At 37.8% G+C, this 25579-nt stretch overlaps 1 protein-coding gene across 14 annotated transcripts in view; it reads left to right on the top strand.

Moving 5' to 3' along the window:
* Positions 1-25579, top strand: part of CDC42BPA (CDC42 binding protein kinase alpha) — a 214952-nt gene that overhangs the window by 155622 nt on the left and 33751 nt on the right. For 8 of the 14 annotated variants that reach the window (XM_029047251.1, XM_039914760.1, XM_039914765.1 and 5 more), the window contains 8 exons: positions 675-799; positions 6912-7017; positions 7393-7541; positions 8988-9079; positions 11036-11112; positions 11786-11833; positions 24024-24140; positions 25361-25441. In XM_029047251.1, coding sequence (XP_028903084.1) covers positions 675-799; positions 6912-7017; positions 7393-7541; positions 8988-9079; positions 11036-11112; positions 11786-11833; positions 24024-24140; positions 25361-25441 — 795 coding nt within the window. Of the gene's footprint in view, positions 1-674; positions 800-6911; positions 7018-7392; positions 7542-8987; positions 9080-11035; positions 11113-11785; positions 11834-16300; positions 16340-24023; positions 24141-25360; positions 25442-25579 lie in introns of all 14 variants that reach the window. The other 6 variants (XM_039914759.1, XM_029047255.2, XM_039914762.1 and 3 more) reach the window with 4 other exon arrangements.

The raw sequence follows: 25579 nt of genomic DNA on the forward strand, positions 1-25579 counted from the left end.
CTTGGGTAGCTTACAAGGTGAGAGTTTCTATGTAAGGTGTTCAATTCTGAATACATTTGCGTAAATTTAGCAATTTTGTGTGACCAGCTAAATTTGCATTCAATCTCAAGGACTAGTAGAGAATAAAATTTTATTCCAAAAGCATAAGACTGATGTAGGCAGTATGTTTATTCCTCAGAAATGATTTTGCACCAAAACTAGGTAATAACAAGGAGCCTTTGGGTCTGAGGTTTGGAAGTGAACTTTACAAAACAAATATGCATTCACATTTTACTCTGTGATATTTATAATAATAATTGGGGTATTTGTTAAGCCCTTTCTGCTGAGCACTGTACTAAGTGCTGGGGTAGATAGAGGATAATCAGGTCCCACATAAGGCTCCTAGAGTAAGTAGGAGGAAGAGTAGGTATTGAATCCCCATTTTGCAGATGAGGGAACCGAGGCACAGAGAAATGACTTGCCTACACAGCAGGTAAGTGGCAGTGTCGGGGTCAGAACCCAGTACCTCTGACTCTCAGGCCTGTACTCTTTCCACTTGGCTATTATTATTGGCTTTCAAAGTAAGTTAGTAATTTAAAATTTAAATGAGCCTCCTAAGGTTGCAGAAAAGGCTAGTTGATTAAATAACTTGAGTCCTATCAAGGATGTGTTCCAACTGTCTTAAAACTCCATAGCTCACCACCATGTTTGAGAGGCTGAGTGTGAACAACCGACAGCTGGAAGAAGAGATGCGAGACCTAGCAGACAAAAAAGAATCTGTTGCACACTGGGAGGCTCAAATCACAGAAATCATTCAATGGTGAGTCTTTTTGGAATACAGCCCTTTCAGTATTCTTGAGCCCAACACCTCTAATGCTGAAATACCAATTTTTGACCACAGCTTCTTCATCTGGCAGTCCACCCAGCTATCTTCTGCCCTCACCAGTGTCTTAACCACAACCACCTGTACCAAATTATTTTTCCCTTTCTGACCTTGCTCCTATCTTCTGTTTCCTAGGCTCAGAGGTTCACACTCTCTGCCCCTTTCTCCATCCCGTTTTCAGCCTGTCAGTCCTCAAGGCTTAGATCGTTTTCACATGTTGGTTCCTCCATTCCTGCCTTCGGGCAGCCGTGTGTTCTTGGCTTTAATCCAAAACTGTGCCGACTTCGGCCGTATTTATTCTTTCAAATTAGCACTCTGTTCTTCCACTAACAACACAAGGAAATATTAATAGCTACAATGGGGCTGGGAGTGGGGTAGCAAAGTGCTTAAGGGGTACAGACCCAAGTGCAGAGGTGGTGAAGAATGGAGGGCAAATAGGGTGGGGAAATGAAAGGTTAGTCAGGGAATACCTCTTGGAGGAGATATGAGTTTAGGCTGTCATATATGGATGGGGAGGGAGTTCCAGGCAAGAGGGAGAATATGAGCTGGGAGTTGGAAGTGAGACCAATGAGATCAAGGAACAGTGATTGGCTTTAGAGGAGTGAAGTGTGCGGGTTGGGTTGTGGTAGGAGGGAGAGTTCTGACTGAGTTCTTGAAGCCAAGGGGGAGGAGCTTCTGTTTGATATGGAGATGAAGAAACAACAATTGGATGGACAGCTATTGAAGGTTTGAAAGGACTCATTTCTTATATTCCCCGCTATCTAATCCAGACCAGCAATGCTCTTTTAAAACTTCCACTATCCCACTTCCTCCCTCACTCTGGACACCCCACAAAGTTAAACTATTAATAATAATTGAGGAATTTAAGTGCCTATTATATGTCAAGGACTATACTAAGCAGTGGCATGGATATAAGATAATCAGGTTGGACACCGTCCCTGTTTCACACACGGCTCAGTGCAGGTAGAGGAGAGAACAGGTAGTACATCTTCAGGGATCGAAAGTGTGGCAGAGAGAAGTTAAGTAATTTGCCCAGGGTCGCACAGCGGGCAAGGGGCAGAGCCTGAATTAGAACCCAGGACCTCTGACTCCCAGGCCTGTGGTCTTTCCACTAGCCTATGCTCTTTCTCTAAACTATGAAACTGTTTTGTTAACACGATGGAAAATGGTGTTTTCAATCAGTGACATTTATTGAACATTCTTTCTCTTTTCCCTTTCTGAAAGAGAAAGAAAAAGAGGCGAAACAGATAGAGGAGAGTGGTGCCGTTAGATGCGAGCCACCCTACCTCCCTCAATGGGCCCCTCATTGTTTCCACCACCCCCTAATTCATATTTACAATTCCAGCTCTCCCCAAAGAGATCATCCGCCTAATTTTGCGAACTAACTCCCCATTTATGTCAGATCCTACGTCCTCTCAGCTTTTAAGACTACTTTTTTCCAGCCTCTTCCCAACTCCAACTTCTACTTTCAACCTCTCACTCTCTGACTCCTTCCTTTCTGACCTCAAGCATTTCCAAGTCACCATTATACTGGAAAATATAATCCCTTGACAACATCAGAGCCACCAGAAAGCACCAAACTCCCTCTTCCCAAACCCAGTGTCCTTGCTCATGCTTCCATGGGTTAATGCTACAGCTGTTACTGCTCCTACAGGGCTGACATTCCTGCCTCAACTCCTTAGGTGGGACCCTATTCACTCATGGTTTCCATTTCTTTTCTTCCAACCCTCTTCCGATGATGGCAAAGTCTCCCATCGTAACAACAGGAGCAGTTATTGAGCATCCACTCGGTGTGGCAAGCTACATTTGGCCTTTGGGAAGGACAAAATAATGAAGTAACAACTTTCCCTGTCCATCAGTAGCTTTCATTTTAATAGGAGAGACAGACATACTCTTTTTCCATCCCCTCGTTCACGCCTGTGTAAACTCTCTATTTTCACTCCCTGATTTGCCACAGCTCATTCAAACTACAGCCCTTTTTAAGAACAGGTCACCCTTTTTGAACAGGTCAGACCTACTGCTACTACTACTAATAATAATGGTATTGTTTAAGAGCCTACTATGTGCCAAGCACTGTTCTAAGCACTGGACTAGATACAAGTAATCAGGTTGTCCCATGTGGGGTTCACAGTCTTAATCCCCATTTTACCAATGAAGCAACTGAGGCACAGAGAAGCCAAGTGACTTCCCCAAAGTCACACAGCTGACAAGTGGTGGAGCCAGGATTAGAACCCATGACTTCTGAGTCCCAAGCTTGCACTCTTTTCACTAAGCCACGCTGCTTCTCTAGTACATTAGATGTGGCCTGGGAATCTCTGAGTTTTAGATCTGGTGTGATTGTCATGGTTTTAAGAAACAAGCTTGGATCAGGCTTTGGCTGAGGAAAGGGCTGTTGCATTTCTTTTCCTGCCGTAGATATGTTGGATTGTTTCTTAGGTGACTGAGTGGAAAAAAAAACACCTCAATGTGTGGTTGCAGATGCCTGAACAACTGTTCATAAAGCTCTAGAGAGTTGATTTGTAATGGCCACTATCAAATGACCCTCCCTCTAATGGCTTCATTAAATTAATACTCCTGAATTTATATATTTATGTAAAATATTGGGAAAAGTCCAAGGACAACTTTAAATTAACTGGAGAGAGACAGATTTTACATGAAGTATTTGTTTTTTAATTCCCATTTTTGGCCCATTCTTAATGTTTAATATATCCAAAATAATTGGTTTCTAAATATTTCTGCAGATCAGTCATTTTGGGGGATTTCAACCTAATCTTTGTACTAATCCTTTCTCAGTCTTGGAATGTATCTTCCATTTTATCTTGTATTGTACCAGCTGAGGTCTATCCAAGCAAAAGTGAGTAAACACTCTCTTTTTTAAGGAAGGCTGGTCTATTTGACAGTGTTGATAGCAGTTAACTACAGTGTCCATATTTGGACAGAACTTTAGCTTTTGAATAAGGCTACTCAGTGCAAGTCAGAAAGGAAATGCCTAGATTATAGAATTTTGGATGTGTTCCAATAAGTTGTAATTTATAGCTTAAAAGTGTACATAATTCAGAAATACATGTACTCTTATAAATACTATTAAAAGGCTTAAGTTTTTGAAAGCACCCAGCATCACGGTACTCAGGTCTGTCAGGTGTTCCTAGAGAAGTTATACATATTTTAATCAAATCTAAAATTTTCATAGAGCTGCAAGCTGAGGCTGCAGGCCTGCTAGAACAATGAGGATCAGAGAGGCAGACACCTCTCTGCTTCTGCCATCCAGCAGATGTCCTGGAGGAAAGAGGAAAAGGGAGAAGTTAGAGGTTGAATGGGGCTGGTTTGCTCACTTGGAATTTTTCTGCCACAACATGCCTGTAAATGCAGACTGAACACCAGCTTCCCTGCACAGTTTTAAGGATGGAATGCTTAGAACCAACAAAGCAGAAATCAAGAACATGGTTTAGCCAACTGAGTATGTTGTTTTACTTTACTTGCACTAAAGAAGCCAAGTTCAAAAATCAGTCATGAAGAGGTGCTAGCTCAGTGTAAACAAATAATATACCAGAAGTTCAGTTCTGTGAATTTCCAAAGTCAACCAAAGACCAAGGACTTCATAGCTTCTCCTACTTTGATGTCCTGCCCCCTCCCCCCCCCCCCCATTTTGTGTGCTCCTTCCTCCCTCCTCTCCTATTCCCCTCCCTAGGATGTAAATAAATGAAGATCTTAGTACTGTGGAGAAGACCACAGTAACCCTCATCTGTGTCCTGTTTAAGTTGGCTATTTATTTAGTTTTTAGAGCAGTTCTTTTCTTATTTGAAGTTCAGGAACAATCCTGGTTTCCCTCTTCCTTCATCAATCACTCAAATGTATTTTTTGAGGGCTGTGTGCAGAGCACTGTCTTAAATGTTTGAGAGAGTGCAATACAATAAAGTAAGTAGATATGTTTCCCAACACAAGGAGCTTACCTTTCTAGAGGGTGTTTACAGACCTGACGGCTCATCCTGAGATAATCATCCTCATTTCCCCTTTGCCATTCCTACTGTAGGTTAATACTTCTGCCAAGAAATGTTTTGGGCCGGCCATCTTGCTGATATTAAGAAATACAATTAAGAAAAAATAGTGTAGTTAGTCTTACTGAACCTAGAGGTAAAAAAATGTAATTGCATTTTGAAATATTTTGAAATGAAATTAAATCTCAGATTGCATACAAGAATCTTTTAAAGACATTTTCTGGAAGACTAGCTACTAAAAACTGTGACTTCCAAGTGCCTAGCACAGGGTCTGCCTCCATAGATGCTGAATAAGTGCTTTTTTCTATTATGATTAGCAATTAGAGCTACCATTCATTTTTATGAATACTTTTTATAAAAATTCAGGCTACATTTTTGTGCTTTGGGAATGGCTCATATATGGCAAGATGCATTGGTGGTTATGTTGCTGGAAAATCTTAGGTTTCACTAAAACTGGGCCTGGTACATGCCTTAGAAACCTTGATATTTAATATTCTACTTCTTTTCCTCTTGAGCTCTCAAAATAGGTATGAATGGGACTTATTTCAAAGCTTATTTCAGTTCCAAGGCTTTTTCCAGTTTACTTTTGAGAGAAAGTCCAGTTATATTTTATCATGTCTATAAATCCATGCCTTCTGTTTTTATATTTTCCAACTGGACTTTTCATAGAAAGGGAATTCTCTAATAAGAAAATGTTCTTCTCTGAGGTCTCTGATGCCATGACAAGATCAGGTGGAGTTATTTATGTCCCTCAGGCCCCTCCGCATCTTTCACACATTCCATGTCCTCCTTCTGCCGTATTCTCCTTGACACCTCCAACAATTTGCTGGCCATGTCTGTGTGCCAGAAGGGTGCTGGTGACTATCCACATCCTTTCAATCAATCAGTCGTATTTATTGAGTGCTTACTGTGTGCAGAGCATTGTATTAAGCGCTTGAGAGAGTACAGTACAGCAAGAGTTGGAAAACATGTTCCCTGCCCACAAGGAGCTTACAGTCTACCCAGATGCTGTACCCCACTGGCCTTAAAGACAATGTGTCTCATCGTGAAACTGTATTTCTTGGGTAGTATGTCAGTTGCCACCTTCTTGGTAGTCTGGGGTTTGCACCAGTGCCACGTCATGAAACTTGATATTCAGTCAGTGAATGTTATCAATAGAGCACTTGCCATGAGCAGAGCACTGTACTAAGGATGTGGGAGAGTATAGTACAATGGAGTTGGTAGACCCTACTCCTGTTCCCAAGGAGCTAACAGCTTATAGAGGAGGAGACAGACATTTAAATGTCACAGAGAGGGGAAATGGGAGTGTATAAAGCTATGTTCATAAGTGCTGTAGACCGATTATATGTGATTCATGTCTCCTGGGCTAAAGAGAAGCTCTTCAGTATGTCAGTTACATTTGTTGCCTTCATCTGGTGTATCCCTCGGTGACCTAGATCATGCCATCTCATTCTCCCTCTGCACGTCTAAGATTATAAGAGAAGAAAAAAATTATAAGGAAGCTTATCTGAGTGGCCTAAAACAATATTTAGAATTTTCCCTCTTCCCATTTTTCTTTTATATTGGTTGTGCTGAGAAATTTGGTAGGACCCTTATTTTTCTGAAATTTGCCAGTCCTTTTAAAAATAGTGCAGGGATAATGTTTAGTTTGAGGAAATATATACTGTTTAAACTTTCAGTGTAAATGATAATAGTGCTGTTCGTGTCACTCAGAAGCACCATTTTCCACCAAAATCTTTGTCTGGAAGGGAGAATTCAGGATACTTTTTTGATAGTTTGTCAGATTGGAAGATGAATGTTTGTGGACTCATCCAGTGTGGTGTACTTGGCATTTTCAAGATGGTTGCCATCTGCTGGCTGGTATCTGTACTATAGGTTAGACTAGATGATGGAGTAGTTTGGGGGAATGTTTTTGGCCCCCATGTTACATCATTTATTGATTTATGGGATGTTGGTTTTCCTTTGACAAGCTTTAACTTCAAGAAATTTTTGTTTAAATAATTATTGTGATTGATTTCTGTTGATTATTCTGAGGGTTTTTTTTCCTATTTTAGGGTGAGCGATGAGAAGGATGCACGAGGGTATCTTCAAGCCTTAGCTTCTAAAATGACAGAAGAACTGGAGGTCTTGAGAAATTCCAGCTTAGGTGCAAGAGCAACAGTAAGGATCCACTGTATACTTTGCAACTTTGAGGAATTTAAACACGGAAAATTATGCTTGCTTGCAAGTGACTCTGGATTTTCACCCTACGATTCCCGTAGTTACACTCTGTCATAGGGATTGAATGGGCTCTCCCTGTTTTCATTCCCACTTTTAACAATTATTATCATAGGGTTCTCCTAAAAAATGATTACCTTGGTGTTAGCTAAAATGACAGATTTTCAGAGTTAGAAGAAATTGGAGGCTACAAGATCCCATATGTAGCAGTAACCTCTATGTTTTGTTGTACTGTTTTAAGGGACTTTCCAACATTATTTTAGGAATAAAATAGCATGGTCTTGAAAAAACTGTGAAATAAATTGCATTATTTTATAGGACATGCCCTGGAAGATGCGTCGCTTTGCAAAACTGGATATGTCAGCCAGATTGGAACTGCAGTCTGCTCTAGATGCAGAAATCAGAGCCAAACAAGTCATCCAAGAAGAGCTGAATAAAGTTAAAGCAACCAACATTTCAACAGAATGGTGAGCTTGAATGGTCTGTTCCCTGATGGAATATGTTTCGGTAACTTGAGAGAAAACATTTGAAGAGAGACATCTAGTTGCATTTCTTAAATTTTCTGTATCCCAGTGAATTTTAATGGATGGGAAAATTGTAAAAACAAACCTGTTGAAGGGATGCTTTTGACTAGTTATACTGCTGGTGTGGGAAAAATACACCATTTTTTGGCTTCAGATGCATCCATTGAGATGCACAAAGCCATTTACCAAGCACTGACTTTTTGTGTGTCATTTGGTCAAACTTCCTTAGCTTGCAAAATTCTGCTGATTCAGAAAAGTGCAAAAAGGAAAGTTTCCACATTGTTCAAAGCCTACTCACTTCAAAAAGGAGTGGAACTTTATAGAAATGTAGGTTCAGTTAAAAGTAAAATAAAAGTGATGGGGTAATACAGTTGTGCATGGATCCTGGAGGCTTTTTCAAACTCAGGTATATGAAGTCTCATAGTAAAACATCATAACATTTACAGTAATACTAGTAATGGAATTTAGTGATTGTCTTTTGAGTGGAATACTTGGGAAATACAACAGAATTAAAACATGTCCTCTGTCCACCAGGATCTTTTCACACTGTCGGGGAGACAGACATTAAAAATTATTTATAAACATTAGGAAAAACAAGGATCAGATAGGTAATAAGGTAATGTCACAGTGAACTAACATAATACATCAGAATAACTTATTGTTGGGTCGGCTCAATTTATGCTGATACTTTTAATGGCTAAAACCTCAAACTGAGTCTCCCTGTCCCCCATCAGACCTTTTTGTAATACCTTATTCTCTCCCGCCTCATCACAAAAGGGAATAGGACAAAAAAATGTGAGGGATGAGGAGTTCACCCCGATGGTATAGATAATAAAACTATAATCCCCTGAGTGATGATTTCAGCTCCAGTGGTCACATAAACTAGTTGGTACAGGTGAGGCACAGGAGTATTTGAAAGAGCAAAGGAAAATTAATGTAAAAGTCTGAACTGGAGAGTTAAAGCTTTTGTTCTTTTCAAGACATTGTGGTGAGCAGAAAACATTAACTGGGTGATCAGCACTGCACACAGAGCTGCTAAATAAAATCCTCATTATTATTTTTAAAGAGAAACATGGTCTTCTCATGCTCAAGCCATGTGGGTTCTCACAGTTACTCTTTAGTAAAGAGTTTGAGCCAACCTGATGGAGTAACAAAGAGTTATTTAACCAATCTTCCTAAGAACCCTGCTGAACAAGGTATAATGATTTTGAAATTAGCCTTCAAATTTGATGTTAGTGTTTTATTTGACTATCAGCTGGACTGCTACCCAGGGGGAAAAAAAACCCTCAGAGACCTTAGTATTATGAAAGTTGGATTAAAAAAATGAAGGGGTTACGTTACTGTATTGCTTAGTAATTGCATCTTTCCTTTTTTTTCCTCATTTTAAAGTAAATTGCAAGAGGCGGAAAAGAAGAACTTGGAACTGCTATCAGAAATTGAAAAACTGAAAAAGGAGACTGAAGAGCTTAGATCAGAAAAGGGTATGGGTACTGGCATCCATATAAATCAGGATGTATTGCTTTACCATGGCTACATTTTATGACATATGAGTGTAGATGTGAGAAGTGATCTTGTAGGCAATTCTGGGTCTTGAAGTGTAGCCCTTATTTGATAAGATGGTACAGTTACATGTGGATTTAATACAAATAATTTTGAGTCATCTTTTGTGTTCTTAGCATAAGTCATCTGCTCATTTTGACTTAAGGTACAGTTTAATGGTTCGTTCAATCGTATGTATCGAGGGCTTTGTGCAAACGCTGTACTAAGCACAGTTGTTAGTTGAAGTAGGTGACTTTTGGTAGACACCCTTTTGAAGTTAGTGAGGTGCTTTAATTAATACTGCCTTACCAGTCAGTCAGTCATTACTTTCCATTTCAAAACAAGTGAGTTGTGGACAGATGAGGTAACAACTTTGGCAGAGGAAGAGTATGTTACCACATGCAGAGACAGAAAAGTCTTTCTAGCTAGTGAGGAAGCATTTAGAATGTCTTCTAAATTGGATGCCGCCTTATATTTGTCGGACTGGAATCATAAGGTCTTTGCATTTTTATCTTTTCTTGCATTTTTCATCAATAGTTTTCCCCTTGATCTTCTCTATATCTTTACATTTCCGGTTTCGAGAACCACAAATAGTGAAAGATATGTTGCTATTATGTAGTTGTAAGGGGGAGAAAAAGAAAAAACATTGACATTTTAGGAAAGGGAATGGTTCATTTGCATTAACTAAATCAGTCTTAAATTCATGCTGTAGACAAATCCATTTCAAGCCAGATCCAATATGGAGAGAAAAGGTTATGTATTTTCAAAATACCGCTAGCAATTTGAAGTTTGACGTTTTTCTACATGATCATTTTGGTCAATAATTTTACAGTGTGATAATAGATACTCCCACAAGATGAACCAAAATTTTCCCATGGATTAAAAGGTTGGCAAATATATCTCAGTGAGATTTATCTGGGACAGAATTAGTGTGTATTTGTCCAGATTATCGCTACATTTAAATCTGATCATTTTGCCCCCCAAAGCCCAAAATACCAACCCCTCAAAATATGAGCAAATCAAGCTCATTGTGTAATATTTCCAGATAAAGCTCCTTTTTCAGCTGTAGTAAGCAATGCATTAGAGTTTGAATGTGAAAAGTCACAAACTTCAGTTATTTTTCATAACTAAAATATGCTCTGCTGTTCATAATTTAATTTTTTTCTATTACTTGGGCATTAACCTGTTTGTACTGTAAGGCTTTATTTTGAAATTTGTAGAATTTTAAAGATGATGTCACTCAAAAGACACTGCCCAATATTGTATTCTTTCCAGGTAAAATCTCTTAATTTGAATTGCTCCTTCTGTCAGAAAAAGTGGAACTAGTAATTACTTGGCAAATGTTTCAACCACATTTAAGGGCATACGTTTTATGAAATGTCATAGTAACTATTATTTCCTTACCAGACGCTCTTATAATAGTGGACACATCCTTTGCACTGGTTAAGAATAATTCAGAACGTAAACTCAGTTGGTGACATGCTAGTGTAGTAAAACCTAACTACATTGAAATAGACTTCTTCTTTCAGAAATACGTGGAGTTTTGCACATAGAAGAATCTGAAAATTTGTTATATGCTATACTGTAAAGAAAAAAAGGAAAGCAATCGACGAAACAAATTATACCAATGCATATAATTTATGCATATTGCTGTGCACTTCCTCTTTATTAAAAATGATTCACTTTGATTTATATGAGATGAAGAATATCAAAAACATACAAGGTGTAGTGAATATATTTTGTTTGGGGTACTTTATGTATGCTTTTTTCCCATAGTCTCTGTGATCTGGGAATCATTCTGGCTTAGGAACACCTGTGAGCAGATTTGGACAGACAGGTCATCCATGAACAGGAGATTGTTTTTCTCAGTAGCTTAAAAAATTGCTGCTGTCTTTTAGGTGTAAAGCACCAAGACTCACAGAATTCTTTCTTGGCATTTTTGAATGCGCCTACCTCTGCTCTGGATCAATTTGAAGTAAGTGTAAAATAGTTTGAATAACTTTAGCAATCATTTATAACTTGCATGAAAATATTATTTTACCTGTGGTAAAAATTACAACTTGTTTAATCCTACCCCAAACTGGAGGGTATGGGATGTTGAGTGCAAGGAAGTTGAAAATCCTTATGGTGGAATTGGTCAAGTCGTAGGAAATTGGCTGTCATATGTAATCTGGACATTACAACAGTTCATTAAATTCCTAAAAAGAAAAATGTATCCAAATTTGGCTGGGGGCTGGGGAGAGGTAAGGTTCGGTTGCATCTAAATTTAAAAATAATAGTGAAGATTATGCATTACCATGTTTACTCTTTTATTCTAGCTTGTTTCCTGCCAAATGCTTATCTTAGATTTACTTTTTAATTTATCATAACTCCTTCCATTAGCACAATTTTTACATAATGAATGAATAATGATTCATTGTTTGGGGAGTAAAGAAGCTTATTTTAAAAGTAATTAACAGATTGATACATTTCTCGAGAAGCAAAAGGCACAGTGTCTACTTTGCTGTTAATAATTGTTTCCTTGAAATAATGTCATTCTCCATTTTTCTTTAACTGTTTTGCAGAATTTTCAAGTTTATTATTTATTCTTATTAAATTGCTTCATCCATTTTTTTTTCTATTTCTTTATTGCTGTATTCGTTAAATAGGATTCCTTTTCTTCTTCCTCATCTTCACTGATTGATTTTTTGGATGACGTAAGTCTTTGATCTTCAAACCAATGCATCCCTCAGTAACAGATCAGTGAACTGATTTGGAGAATTTATGCAGTAATGCAGTCAGTTTAAGGAGAAGTAACTGTGGGCAGCAATTCTTCTGCATTCTTTCCTTCTGAATAAGAATTCCCTGAGCAGGGTGCCTGGACCATTAAAACGCTTCCAAATACCTCCACTTGCCTTCATTCCTGCCCTCTTTACAGCTATTCTCAAAGCTTAAATTCTTATTTAATTGGGTCTACCTGGTAAGAGATTCTCCTGACATTTTTGGTACATGAGATCATTTTTATTCTCCCATCATTCCCCTCCACTACCTTCCTCCCCGCTTTTCTCACACTAACCACTATTGGGAGTCCATGAAGTAATTCTTTTTCAAGCCTCTCCTTTTAAATATTTGTGCATGTAAGTATTTCTTTGAAAACCCCACTGGAAGATTTGATCATTTGCATAGTAATGATGATACGATTACAATTTTATTATCAAGACAATGCAGAAAAAGCATTGAAACATTTGTATTTTACTACTCTCACACAAGTATAAATTGACTGCATTATTTTTCATGCTGAACTAAGCATGTGGATTTAATAATTTAGACATTTTATCGTATGTTCATCATTCACCTTCTGGGAAAGCTCTCTGTGTGGATACTGTTATTTCCACCTAAAAGTGGAAAAATTTAGAAAGAGCTTGCTTCATATGTATCTTTTGTCCTCTCAAGCATTGACACATGCATTGTTTAAAATGGAGAAAATTGAGTCCAATTTTTCCAGTCACCAAAATTCCTCTTTTGTAAGTTAAGCTGCTTGCAAAGAGTAGGATGTGTGTGTTTATTGTTATATTGTACTCTCCCAAGTGCTTAGTACAGTGCTCTACACACAGTAAGCCCTCTTTAAATAGGATTGAATGAACAGTAACACTCATGATCCATGATGCATGTGTAATATAACCAATCCACTGCTGGTTATATTGCACATACAATGCTGCAATCTGAAAGTGTTAATGCTCCTTTTAAAAACCCTAACTCACTTGTAGGCAGTAAGTTTAGAATTTTGAGAATTGACCTAATGGTGATCTGGGCACCAGAAACATTTAATATTAGATGTTTGTGGGCATGTTAATAGCAAACAGCAGAAAGTGTGGGCTTCCTGGAGGGTTTGAGTTAAATTTCACCGAAGCAGTATCTTCTCAAACCCCATAACTTCACTTTTATTACCCTTTGAGTTCTAGAACTACTCTTATTAACCATGTAACACAGTAAAAAGAATATTCTTTAACCTAAAAACTTTATTTCCTATGCCAGCTTGTTCTTTACTACTGTCGATTATTGCATATAATTGTATAATGCCACCACTGTCATCCTCCTAGACCAAAGAAATAAATTTAGAGAATATTATAGGTAATTTTTTAATTTTTTATTCCAGCAACTCTGAATTTTTACCGTAACTATGTACATTCTTATATCTTATAATTTATAATTGTTTTTCATTGCATACTCACAGACCGGGTTGTGTGGTAATCAGATCAAATTTACTTAGTTTCAAAGGAAATCATTAAGATTGCATTTTGCAATTTTAGTTAAAAAGTGGTAAGGAGAATGGAAACACATGAATTTTTTTCCTTTTATTTGTAGCAAATAAGAGTAATCTACTATAATAAAGGCTCTACCGTGTTCTTCTTGGTGATAACCATAGGTTGTTAGCATTCACAGGCTCAACAATCTATGTTAATATTTAGAATATCTGTGTTTGTCTGCCCCCATTCTAGTAAGAATCTGTCTTTTGCCTGGTTCACTTAGCTACAAAACAAATTGTGTACTTCAAGGGGACAATTCACATAGTAATGCAATGTTTATTTATGCTCGATAAAACACGGTATGTTAGGAAAAGCACTACATCATAGAAATTAAGGAAGCATATTTTCTGTTGGCTCTATTGGTAGGTTTTTCATGGTATTTTGAAACTGATATGAGTCTCAAGTGATTTTAGAATTCCATCAAAACTTAGTTGATGAACTCTAACTGGTGCTCAAAGAGCATTTTAGAATTTGAGATCTGGTTTTATGTTTTTGTCTCAGTTGTCTCCTACTTTTAAGGGAACATGCTTCCCCAGGAAACAGCATGGCCTAGTGGAAAGAGCACAGCCTGGGAGTCAGAGGACCTACCTGGATTCTAATCCTTGTCACACCTCTTACCTTTTGTGTGATCTCGGGCAAGTCACTTGATTTGTCATTGCTCAGTTTCCTCATTTCTAGAATGGGGATTCAATAACTGTTCTCTCTCCGGCTTACACTGAGCTCCATGTGGGTCAGGGACTGGGTTCTAACCCAGAACAGTGCATGACACACAGTGAGTGCTCAATACATACTGTGATCATCAGTGCACTTTGGGCTGTGTGGTGGTGTCCAACTAAAAGACCTCCCTTGCCCTTGTATTTTTACTTTTGGGCCATTGCTGGAGGGTACCTAAAGAAAGATGCAGCATTTTCATTCTTTTTAACCTGCTCATGCCACACCATATCAGTAATCGGCGGGAGTACATGCTGTAAATTGGACACTGGGGGGGAAAAGAATTGGATTAAACTCGGTGAGTCACTTCTGCAGGGAGTGACCTCTTAATCAACCTTTATTTTTTGATGTTCAGTTAATTCTGAATTAATACATTTTAAATGACTGATTTTTGGATTCCTGGAAAATCACATTTGTTTTACCAGCATCCGCCATAAAATCCTGGCTACACAAAAGTGGAGGATTTCTTTGTTTCTGTTCCATGAGTTGCTCATTTAGGATCTTGCTTCTTGACTATAAGTAATCTGGAAATGTAAATTTGTATGGCAATGAGGTTTGAGAGTAGTTCACTGCTGATTTTTTACAAGAAACCTAGCTTTTCAAGTAGTACTCAGCTACTACTCAGTGTTGCAAGTTTATACTTTCAAAATTTTTACTTTAATAGAACTCTAGTGAAAGCCCAAGAGGTAAATAGGAATAAGAGGTTGAGTGTTAGGTAGGTATCACTGTTTATTCTCTTAGAGTGTTTTAGTGAGGAGAAGTTTACATAAGACTTTACAGAGCTATAAGTCCACTTTTTAGTTCTTTAGTTATGATCATCTACTTTATTCAGAAATAACTCTGGAGTTTGTTCACTAAATTGCTTGGTCTAAAAACCAGCTTCTCTGTGCATAGGAAAAATTGCTGGTCCTAATTAGTACTTGTGCTATAACCTTCATGTTGTTCATTTAAAATGCTCATAGCAATTCATAGACATCAATGTTAAATATATGGTTTAAATTGTGTGGTTTAGTTTGAGGACAGAGCCCTGGTTTCTGGTGTCTGCCAGCCAACTAATTTAGCTGTTTATAGAAAACCCTGAATTTTTGTGTGTTACTCTAATTACACCAGCAGGGAAAAAGTATAAATTACCCTTTTTTATGTGAATGTTTAAAAATAGATGCCTGGCTTCAGCAGCCTAAGCTTAAAGGCAGCAGATGTGTCTTAGACATGAGCATTACTACCATGCAGATAATTCAGTATCATTCTTGGCCCTCAAAAATGCCAGATTGAGATTTTAATTGTGATCACTTTTCATTGATATTATGTAATGTCCTTTAGAGAAGGGTTGGAATTCACCTTGAGGTGTCACTGCACAACGTGGTTGGACACTGGACATTATTCAAGGAGATTTGCTACTATTTCTTGATTTTTCTAGTTAGTTTTTTGAGGTCAGGGAAAAAATCCCTCTGAGGAGAGAGGATGAAGGTAGAAAAGAGTATATTTTAAATAGCTTTAAGCCAAAAAGTGACTGTTCCTAGGGGCGGAGAGGTGACTCTTCTTGCTTATAACAGGGAAAGTGTCTACCAACTTTGTTTTGCTGTACTATCCCAAGCACTTAGTACAGTGCTCTGTACACAGGGCTCAATAAATACCATTGATTGGTTATTGATAAAAAGAGTTTCCATAGAAAATGGAGGGTGTTTGCCAGGTGGGGATCAGTATCAGTGCATAATAAGCATTTTTTTCACCATTCTAAATCTGAGAGACACCTTTTGCCGATTCTCGTACTAAAAGGCATCACTAGTGTTTTAATGACTACTTAGACTTGTTTTCCCCCTCAGGAATGTTTTAAACATAGGAACCCTTTTGGCCGTCAAGAAGAGAAGCTGTCCAACATTTGTATATAGAATATTGTGGTATTGTTTTGCAGCTATCATTGTGTGCACATGGCTCCCCGTTGAAGCCTGTCTGCTGCAGACTCTGTCTGTGAAGCAACTTTTCCTTTACTGTTCTACCCTCCGTTCCTATCTCCAGAAATTGGACTGACAATGTGTGTAGCTTTGGTCTGCCGTAAAATGTGGCTCTAAATATGTTCTGCCAAATGGTACCAAAATGGGGTGATTCAGAGCCGCGTTTGTGCCTACGTGTACGTGTTTGTAACGTATTCTCCTTTCTTTGTTGAAGCGCTCTCCGTCCTGTATTCCAGCTAGCAAAGGCAGACGTGTAAGAGATTGTTGTATTTTGTGTGTCTCCCCTCCTTTGTTCTTGCCTGTGGTTGTAGACTATTCAATTCTGACTTTTTTGCAATGTGTATTACCTTACTGCATGGGTTTCTTTTGCTGCTGTTGCTGCTGTGCTTTTTTTTTTTTTTTGCTGTAAATTTGAAGCTTTAGGAATGTCCGTGTAAAAACAGTTCTGTGACCAGAATTCCAAAATGGAAAAGATGTTTGTTTTCCCTTTGGCTATGAAAAGGAAGTGGCTTCCAAACTCAATTTAAAATTTTTCAGAAGATTTATCCAACATAAAATTGTTGGATGGGGTCAGGTTTTTAAATGAGCATTCAATTTACATTGTTTTCTGAAATGAAGCAGATTTGCAGTGATTTCCTTATTCGGAAAACTCCTATGGAATATCATGCCCCACTGCTTAAAATGTATATTTTTCTTAATGTATAACCTTGGATTCAGAATTTCTAGAAAATAATTTGGTATCCCTTGTACTTTTGTGTATATTAAAATTAAATCTGAGTTGAGGTGGAAAATCTAGAAATTTTTCATTCTTTTATGCAACTCAAGCTCATAGGAAATTCTATTTGATAAGGAGTGAACGATCATTGGATGGCTATTTAATTCTGTTATGCTGAGAGGTCTGATGCTAACTTCTCCAGCCTCCAAGACTATTTTAAATTTCAGGCATAAATTGGGCAAAATGTCAATAAGACTGAACCTTGAGTGTGTGCTAGCTGGTCAGTGCATTTTAGTGCCCCTTCCCCTGCCGGTAAATGGAAGAGTAACCCTGCGTGTTAGCCCTCGGAGGTGACTAAAAAGAGCGCTAGTCACAAACTGTAGGAGGAACTATATCTCGTTGCCTTGGACAGGACAGTTTTAATTAGTTTGTTCAGGGGAAAGCCCTTGGGCTCCACCCTTCTAGAGCATGGTCCCTTCATTCTGCCCTTCTACCAGGCATAAACCCAGAATTCTCAGGATGAGGCATGTCTTGCACCGTCATGCCTAGGGAATACAATTTCCCTACCACTGAAGGATGGTGGATGAAGTGAATCCGCCTCAATACTTTGCATTTATATCCGTCCAATCCCTTATAGACTGCCCGAGTTATACTTTAAGGCAGTAGACACTAGACTAAATAGCAAATCAGTACCAATTTTTGTGAACAGAAAATAATTTTCCAGTCTAGTGTATGACGCAAAGTCTTTAACCGTGTATCTAATGAGTTTAATTCGCCTGAATATTTAAACTGTCTCTGAGTTGGTTACATGGGGTTGTGTGGGGCAAAGTTGATACTAGTGTTGTTAGAACACCTTTGCCCTTTTGCAGTCCTACACAGATGTCTTTCATAATATAGGAGCTCAATATTATCATTTCTCTCTAGTACATAGAATTACAAGCCACATCTAGTTTCTTAATTGCATGTTATTCATACACCTGGATTTGGAGCCGTGGTGATCATAATCCAATTTAAGTCACTTTCATTTGGATTTCTTCCTAGGGACTCTCTTTTTTATTTCAATTTTGGTTCCTAAATATATACCTTCGATAAAGTAAATAAAGTGCAGAGACTTAATTGGTGGGCTCCTTGTGGGCATGGAACATATCTACCAACTGCTATTACTGTACTCTCCCAAGTGCTTAGAACGGTGCTTCGCACACAGTAAGCACTCAAATGCAGTTAATTGACTGATTGACTGGTGGCTTTCACATGTAAACCTGTGGTCAAGTGAACAGAATTCCCAGTATGGAATGGCAAACACTGATGGTGTGTCATTCATTCATTCACTCATTCAGTTGCATTTATTGAGAGCTTACTATGTGTAGCACTTGGGAAAGTACAGTACAGCAATAGAGACAATCCCTGCCCGCAATGAGCTCACAATATAGAGGGAGACAGACATCAATACAAAATAAACAGACATCAACATAAATAAATAAAATTACAGATATATACATAAGGGCTGAGGGGCAGGGAGAGGGAGGAAGAGCAAGCCTGCTCTTCAGTCCAGCCCCACCTCTGCCCATAAGATTTAGGGCAGAGGCATCCTGGACCAAAGAACTGTCTCAGATCTTAAAATTGCAGTAGAACAGTTTGTTAAGGGGCCGTAGAAAATTATCAATTCCTTCCCTCCCTTGGTGATTTGGTTTTTCTTCCAAAAAACAATGACCATGTCCGAGTCCAAATCCCGTCCACATTTTTATGTGTTTAGTAGTTATACAGATGTTTACAGCCTCATTTTCAAGAACACCAAAAAGAGATTGGCAGCTGTGAGTTTTAATCTTTAGTTTTTGTCAATCAGCTGAAATCCATTTGCTTTTGGGGCTAGATTAAAGGTTTTTGGCCAGGTGATGGGATTTTGGGCTTGTGTGCAGAGCAGCCTGAGTTCCAGCAACCCTCATGGGGAACACTATCCTTCTCGTTGGGGTGATTGTTCAGGTCCTAGCTCTTCCCAGCCATACCAAGGACTTTGCACTGCTCCCCTCCCCTGCTGCAGTCAACACAAGGCCCTCATGGCTGCTGGAGGAGTAAAGGAACCCAGCAGATGTCAGGTGAACATGCTCAAATCCCAGTTCTTGGGGTGAATGAGCTCTGAGGCACTAGAGGTTCCCAGCTCCAAGAAAGCTTTCCTTTCTGCCCAGTAGTTGGACTGTAGTTGGTAGTTGGACTTCAAATGCTAGAGGAGTATAAAAATCCTGAGGGGATACTCCCCCTCAGGGATTCTGTTTTATGTGTTCACTCTTTAAAACACTCCAATAGCAAAACAGATTAAATGGAGATTATAGCAGGAGGCTTTGTTAATTTACAAATTGGCTATGCAAACACAAGCAATGATAGGTTGAATGTACAAAATAATATGAAGTTAGTTTCAAGATAAGAATGTTAAGTTGTGTGAAGAGAACAAAAAAATCTGTTATTGATAGTGTCCGACACAAAGAGGTAAGAATCTCTGATGTGAGATTAGTTTAATATACTCTCATTCCTGCAGTTCTGTTGTCGGTCATTTTTTGACTTTGATAACAACAGGCATTTGGGGTTCTAATTTGCTTCTGGTAATTCTGAGCACAAAAGATTTGCTTACTGCTAATTGCTACGAAAATGCTTCTTGCTTAAATAACGGTATGCATGAAGAAAGCTTGTGCATTAATAACTAGTAGTTAATTATTTCACATTAAACACAAATGCCGTATATATCAATTATATAATTTTGTTTGCAGAAATTTGGAAATATTGGAACTGGGGTGGGGAGAACTACACTTTTTTAAAACCAATCTACCTTAGATAAAGTTTTAAGATATTAAATTCTAACATATATTATTTTGAAACTTTCTACTCCTGAACTTGATCAGATATGATGGTATAAAAGGCATATCACAGATGAGTGACTTTAATGACATATCTTATTTATTAAGTGTTTAATACAGTGCTCTGCACATAGTAAGCACTCAGTAAATACCATTGGTTAATTGATTGAAAGAGCTAAATTAATTTAATAATTAGTGTTCCATGTGAGCAGGACATGGGTCCTCTGTTATATTTTACTGTCCCAAACACTTAGTACAGAGCTCCGCACACTGTAAACTCTCAATAAATACCATTGATTGATTGTTTAATAATGTTGCCATCTATATAATATATTGATTTTGAGAATTGGCAAATGGGGAATGGTAATAAATTGAGGAAGGCCATTCCCTGTGTTGACATTAGTTGATTATTAGATTTAAGAAGTATGATCAAGTTTCTGAGATTCTTAGGTTTCCTAATTTCTCTGCATACCTAGATCTTTGCTATTTCAGTGTCATATTTTTAGTAGCTTTACTCACAAAACTATAACCTATCTGTAGAATCTGCTTTTTTATGACTCAAAAGTTTGAAAGTAACTGGGATGAAGTGACTCAGAATTAAACACCATTCTCATCTTCTGTGCAGTTCATTGCTTTAATTACTAGAAGGATACCACCTAGAATAATTTATTCATCATGATTTCCCAAGTTTTTGAGAGGCTTTCCAGTAATCCATTGCGTTTTGGCTAAGTGAAGTTAAAATGGAGCACACATTCTCTATTTTTGTGAATTCAGCCATTTCCTTATAAAATAGATACTGGAGCATTTGGACTGTCTAAGGCTGATTACTTTTAATCCCAAAAGTGAGAAGCCATTAGAAGGAAATACATTGTCAATAGTTTAATTGTAGTTGAAATAATTCCCACGGCATTTTCAGAAGCACAGTTGAGCCCTGTGAAAATCTTAGGTTTAATAAAGTTAAGTGCAGTATGTGATTACCATACATTCTCAACGTTATTACTGAACATTTAAAATAGATATTCATTTACATTGTAAAAGAGAAATAGCATTAAACCTGGGTAACATTTTTTAAAGATTATCTTGAGTCTAAGCAACAACATTTCAGGAATAGATATGGTATCTTTCAAATTATGCTGTTAGTGAACTGACAAGAATTTTGTAAAAATATATTTCTGAATGATTGTAGGAATTTACATATTTGTCATCAAAAATTTTGTTTTACGATCCTTAGGGAATATTTTTTTTGGATAATTTCTGAACATGAAATGTGAAGCATTTTTCTTTTTAATCACCATAGTGATTTTTACAAAATTTACAATTCAGCTTTTACAATGATTGAAATATATTTATTTGACCAACTTAAGTGACCCCAAAATTTAATAGGACATTTTTTGCAAACTTAGTAAACATCTTGATTAATATTTCAAAAGTAAATTTGAGTGTATATTTCACAATACTTATCCCTTTGGTGGGTGTAGTTTATTCTGACACCTAATGCTTTTAAAGTCAGTTTTAAAGAGATTGGTCTGGCTAATTTTTAGTTTTAAAAGTGTAGAAATTAATAGTAGTTCCCTAAAATGCTGCCTGTTTTCAAGTCTTGTTAATATTTGGTGAAATAGGATGTTAAGAAAATTGATTAAAATTATGTTCAGTGAAATCAGTGGATTCTATTTATTCATTCATTCATTAATTCATTAAATAGTATTTATTGAGCGCTTACTATGTGCAGAGCACTGTACTAAGCGCTTGGGATGAACAAGTCGGCAACAGATAGAGACAGTCCCTGCCGTTTGACGGGCTTACAGTCTAATCGGGGGAGACGGACAGACAAGAACAATTGCAATAAACAGAGTCAAGGGGAAGAACATCTCGTAAAAACAATGGCAACTAAATAGAATCAAGGCGATGTACAATTCATTAACAAAATAAATAGGGTAACGAAAATATATACAGTTGAGCGGACGAGTACAGTGCTGTGGGGATGGGAAGGGAGAGGTGGAGGAGCAGAGGGAAAAGGGGAAAATGAGGCCTTCATCCATGCCTTCCTGCCTTTATTTATCCATGCCTTCCTGCCCTAAATAATTGAGAATAGGTTGATGACTGACTGGATGAATGTGGGGAGAAAAAAAAGTCCTGAACATGAAAAGACAAGAGAAAAGAAAGCATAACAGTTAGGTTAACCAGAAAGAGTTCCTTGAGGACAGGGATCTTATTTACCAACTCTTGTACTCTTCCAAGAGTTAAGTACAGTGCTCTCCATAAACAGTAAGTGCTCAATAATTGTCATTGGTTTATTGATTGAAAAGCATTTAATCCCTGTCCAAAGACATGTGGTGGAAACTTCATTTCAACAGAGCCCATTTTTCAAATATATTTTGGAAATACAGAGTGCATATTGAGACAAAGTCATCTGAGTATTTTGAATAGGTCAGATTTTGAACTGGTAACCTAAAGAAATGTAGTTTTTTTAAGATAGTAATCCACATGATTATAGCAAACTATCTCACCAGTTTCATACAACTGCAAGTCTTCATTTTCTTAAAAAGCATCTTTAGAAGTCAGTTAAAATGTGGTCCCATTTTATGTTATTTGCTTATGTTAATGTTCATCACCATTACTTGTTTGTTCTATGTGTAAGGTTTTCAGACTTTAGGGTTTTCTTATTTGTTTTTTATTGATAATACTCCAATAGTTTTTGAGGCATTATATAAATATCTAATTTATGTTCCTCACCAGGAACTTTAGTTAAAAATTCTATTTTTATTTTTGCCTCCAAAATAGTTTCCAGTAGATACCTAGAAGAATTGGAAATTAGGAAGAAATTCACATAAGATTGCTCCTAATATGTCTGTCTCAGATCCTCTCCTCAACCTTTATTTAGAGATTGGGAATCCCTCGAGGGACAGTCCGTGTCTAATTCCCACTTGTGTACTCTTTCCCATAGCTTATAGCTTTCCCATAGCTCTGCACACAGTAAGTATAATAAATACTACTGTTATTGCCATTAGTAGTAGATGCAGGGGAGGAAATCCTCCTATATCTGCCCCCAATAGTCCCTCCAGAACACATAGGTAATTCTGGTAGGACAGGCCTGCCTTCCTTTTAAATTCTCCCCCTGTGGTGTTTGAATTATAGTTCTGTACTCATCTGTAGATCTGTAGTTCTCTCTGGAGATTGAGCACTCATCAACAATCCAATAAACATGAGAGAATCTTTAAGCATCTAATGCTCTCCACTTTCAAGCATCTCTCAACCAGCCAATCAAACATATGCTTATATGCCTTTTGGGGGGGGGGGGGTCTGGGTCATTGGTCCAGTCTCCAAAATGGATTCTCTTTTTAAAGTTGCAGCACCATTCAAAATCTTATCCAGGGCTGCTATGGAAGAGAAATAGGGTCATGCTGTTACTAGGGTATTTTGGGTTACAGCACTATTCATCGCATTCCAGAGTAATAATAAAAAATATCAGGCCTCATCCAGGGAAGCATTTCATCCCCAGTTTGTCAGAACAATTTAGACTGAGAAATGTAAAGCAGTTGCCCAAAGTTAATGTTAATTAGTGGCAGGACTTGGACCCAGTTCAGATTTCTAGTCAGAACCTCAAACTGCTGGCTTCACCTACCCTAGGTCCATTTGTCAATGAATCATTAAAAAGTTAAATTGATTCCTTTAGTTTCCAAGTATGCCCTGCTATTATTGCAGTGAATTGATCACTGCAAAATACCTGAAACTTTTTGTTTGTTTTTTTAAATAAACTTTCCCCCTGGTTATTTTGAATATAAAAACACCCTAAAGCTCAAATATGTAAAAGCTCTTCTGGGAATGAGATCTCCTACCGTGAATTTCAACACAGCTTCCTTCAAAGTCTTCATTAGCAAGTCCAGTAAACAGACTGGTAAATTGCCCATATTGTTCTGAACCATAAAGGTTTTCACATATAATTAAGGACTAGTGTGGTATTTTTTTCCTCTCCCAAAGGTAAAAAAAAAAAAACCTTAGGGTAGTATAGTTTTCTACTACGCATTGTGCATTTTTTTCTACAAGCTGAACTCTGTCCAGTGGAAGCTCCATGTAGCAGACAAGTTCATAACTATGCAGTGAAGAGCAGAGATGCAGGTCAGATATCAACAAGACAGTTTGAGGAAGAGTCCTTCGCCCTCATAACGTGCCCTGCATGTTTGGTTTCTTAAACTTACCAAGAAATCCTGATTGCGGTGGTTTTGTATATTCAAACATCCCTTACATCAACATTAAAAATTGCGTTGTCCTCCTTTCTGTAGAAACTTCAGCATTATAACGTATTACTGAAATTTGAGAACAGTGAACTGTTAAAAGTGACTTCTTGGGTTTTTGTTTTTCTTGACTTGTTTTCCTAGATTGATTCGGTTGAGAACTTTACGTTATCCAATACTCCTTCAAGGGATGAGGTCAAGTCTCACCTTCATTCAAGGTCCAGATCTCCTTCCACAGCTAGTGACATTGAACCAGTTGAGGTACTGTGTAGGGGCAACCCTGCTCTTTGGCTTTTCTCTTGTGAACTAAAAGAGTGTATCCTAGGCCAAACCACTGTTCGGGAATAGCTCTTATGTTTACTGTATTCTCTTTGAAAGTCACATTTGATGAAATTATAGGGTGGTGGAGAAAATCAGATCTGGTGAGTGAAAAGTTCATCTACATTTAAACTACTTTCAAATAGATTAAATAAAGCCCTCCAATACTTAGAGTTAGTAATCCGGTATGATACAACTTGAGTACTTATTAAGTTCAGCCTGGTTTCATATGACATAGTGTTAGAAGAATACCAAGGTCTGATGGCAGCTGTGTAACCCTAACCACTAACTCAGTTAATAAGAATAATAATAATAGTAATTGTGGTATTTGTTAAGCACGTACTGTGTGTCAGGCACTGTACTAAGCACTAGGGCAGATACAAGCAAATTGCAATGGACAAAGTCCCCGTCCCACGTGGGGCTCACAGTCTCAATTCCTATTTTACAGATGAGGTAACTGAGTCACAGAGAAGTGAAGGGATTTACCCAAAGTCCTACAGCAGACAAGTTACCTTCCTGAAGCTTTCTCTTATTAACCAAGCCAGAACTGCTGGAGGACCAGGTAGATCTAGCTAGCTAAAACTACAGCCAATTCAGCATCCACCAGGTGCTTCTAGCCACCTCTTTCGGCAATGAGTCCCACCACTACTTGAATTGCCAAAAATTCCTCCCACATGTACTAACCAAGTCACTCATTGTCCCTGTTTTAAGGCCATGGTGTAAAATGTAGCTCTGTCTCATTCTTGCTGGTTTACAGAAGTCCATCTCTGTATGGTGGCCGTTAGCACAGCAAATGCAAAATAGGGCTTGAAAATTAATTGATTTCCGTTACATGGATACACTGTATTTATTCTTCAATTTTCTCCTCTAGTCTAATTTCTTAGTTTTTATTTTCAGATTTAAGTTTTGCTAAAGAGACCAGGCCCTTATTTTTGAATGTTGCTAGCACATATGCTAATCCATAACAGTATTTCTATTTTACACATTTTGAGAATTTTAGTTTCACTAAGATGGTTTTGGTGGTTATGCTCATTCATCTGTCTTGTTAGGTTGTTTGAGGGCTTTTTTGTTGTTGTTGCTCTTTGGTTTCCCTTTTTAAAGTTGTAATGATGTCAGAGGCAGTCTCATCAATCATTCCTTTTTTTCTCTTTCCCTGGATTCAGGTTATCGAACATCCCCCACGTTCAGTTCACACGCCAACCATGAGATCAGCATATATTGGTTCAGGCCTCTCTGCACCAAAGGTACGCTGTCTGTGGTAAAACCAACACAGAAGGCATTATGTGACCATGGCATCATAAAATAAAAGAAATAGTGAATCTCCGATGCAGCTAAAAATGTTGTGTAATTTTCTCCCTGAAATTAATTTGATTTGGCTTCTG

This window comes from Ornithorhynchus anatinus, chromosome 19, assembly GCF_004115215.2.
Source record: "Ornithorhynchus anatinus isolate Pmale09 chromosome 19, mOrnAna1.pri.v4, whole genome shotgun sequence".
NCBI lineage: Eukaryota > Metazoa > Chordata > Mammalia > Monotremata > Ornithorhynchidae > Ornithorhynchus > Ornithorhynchus anatinus.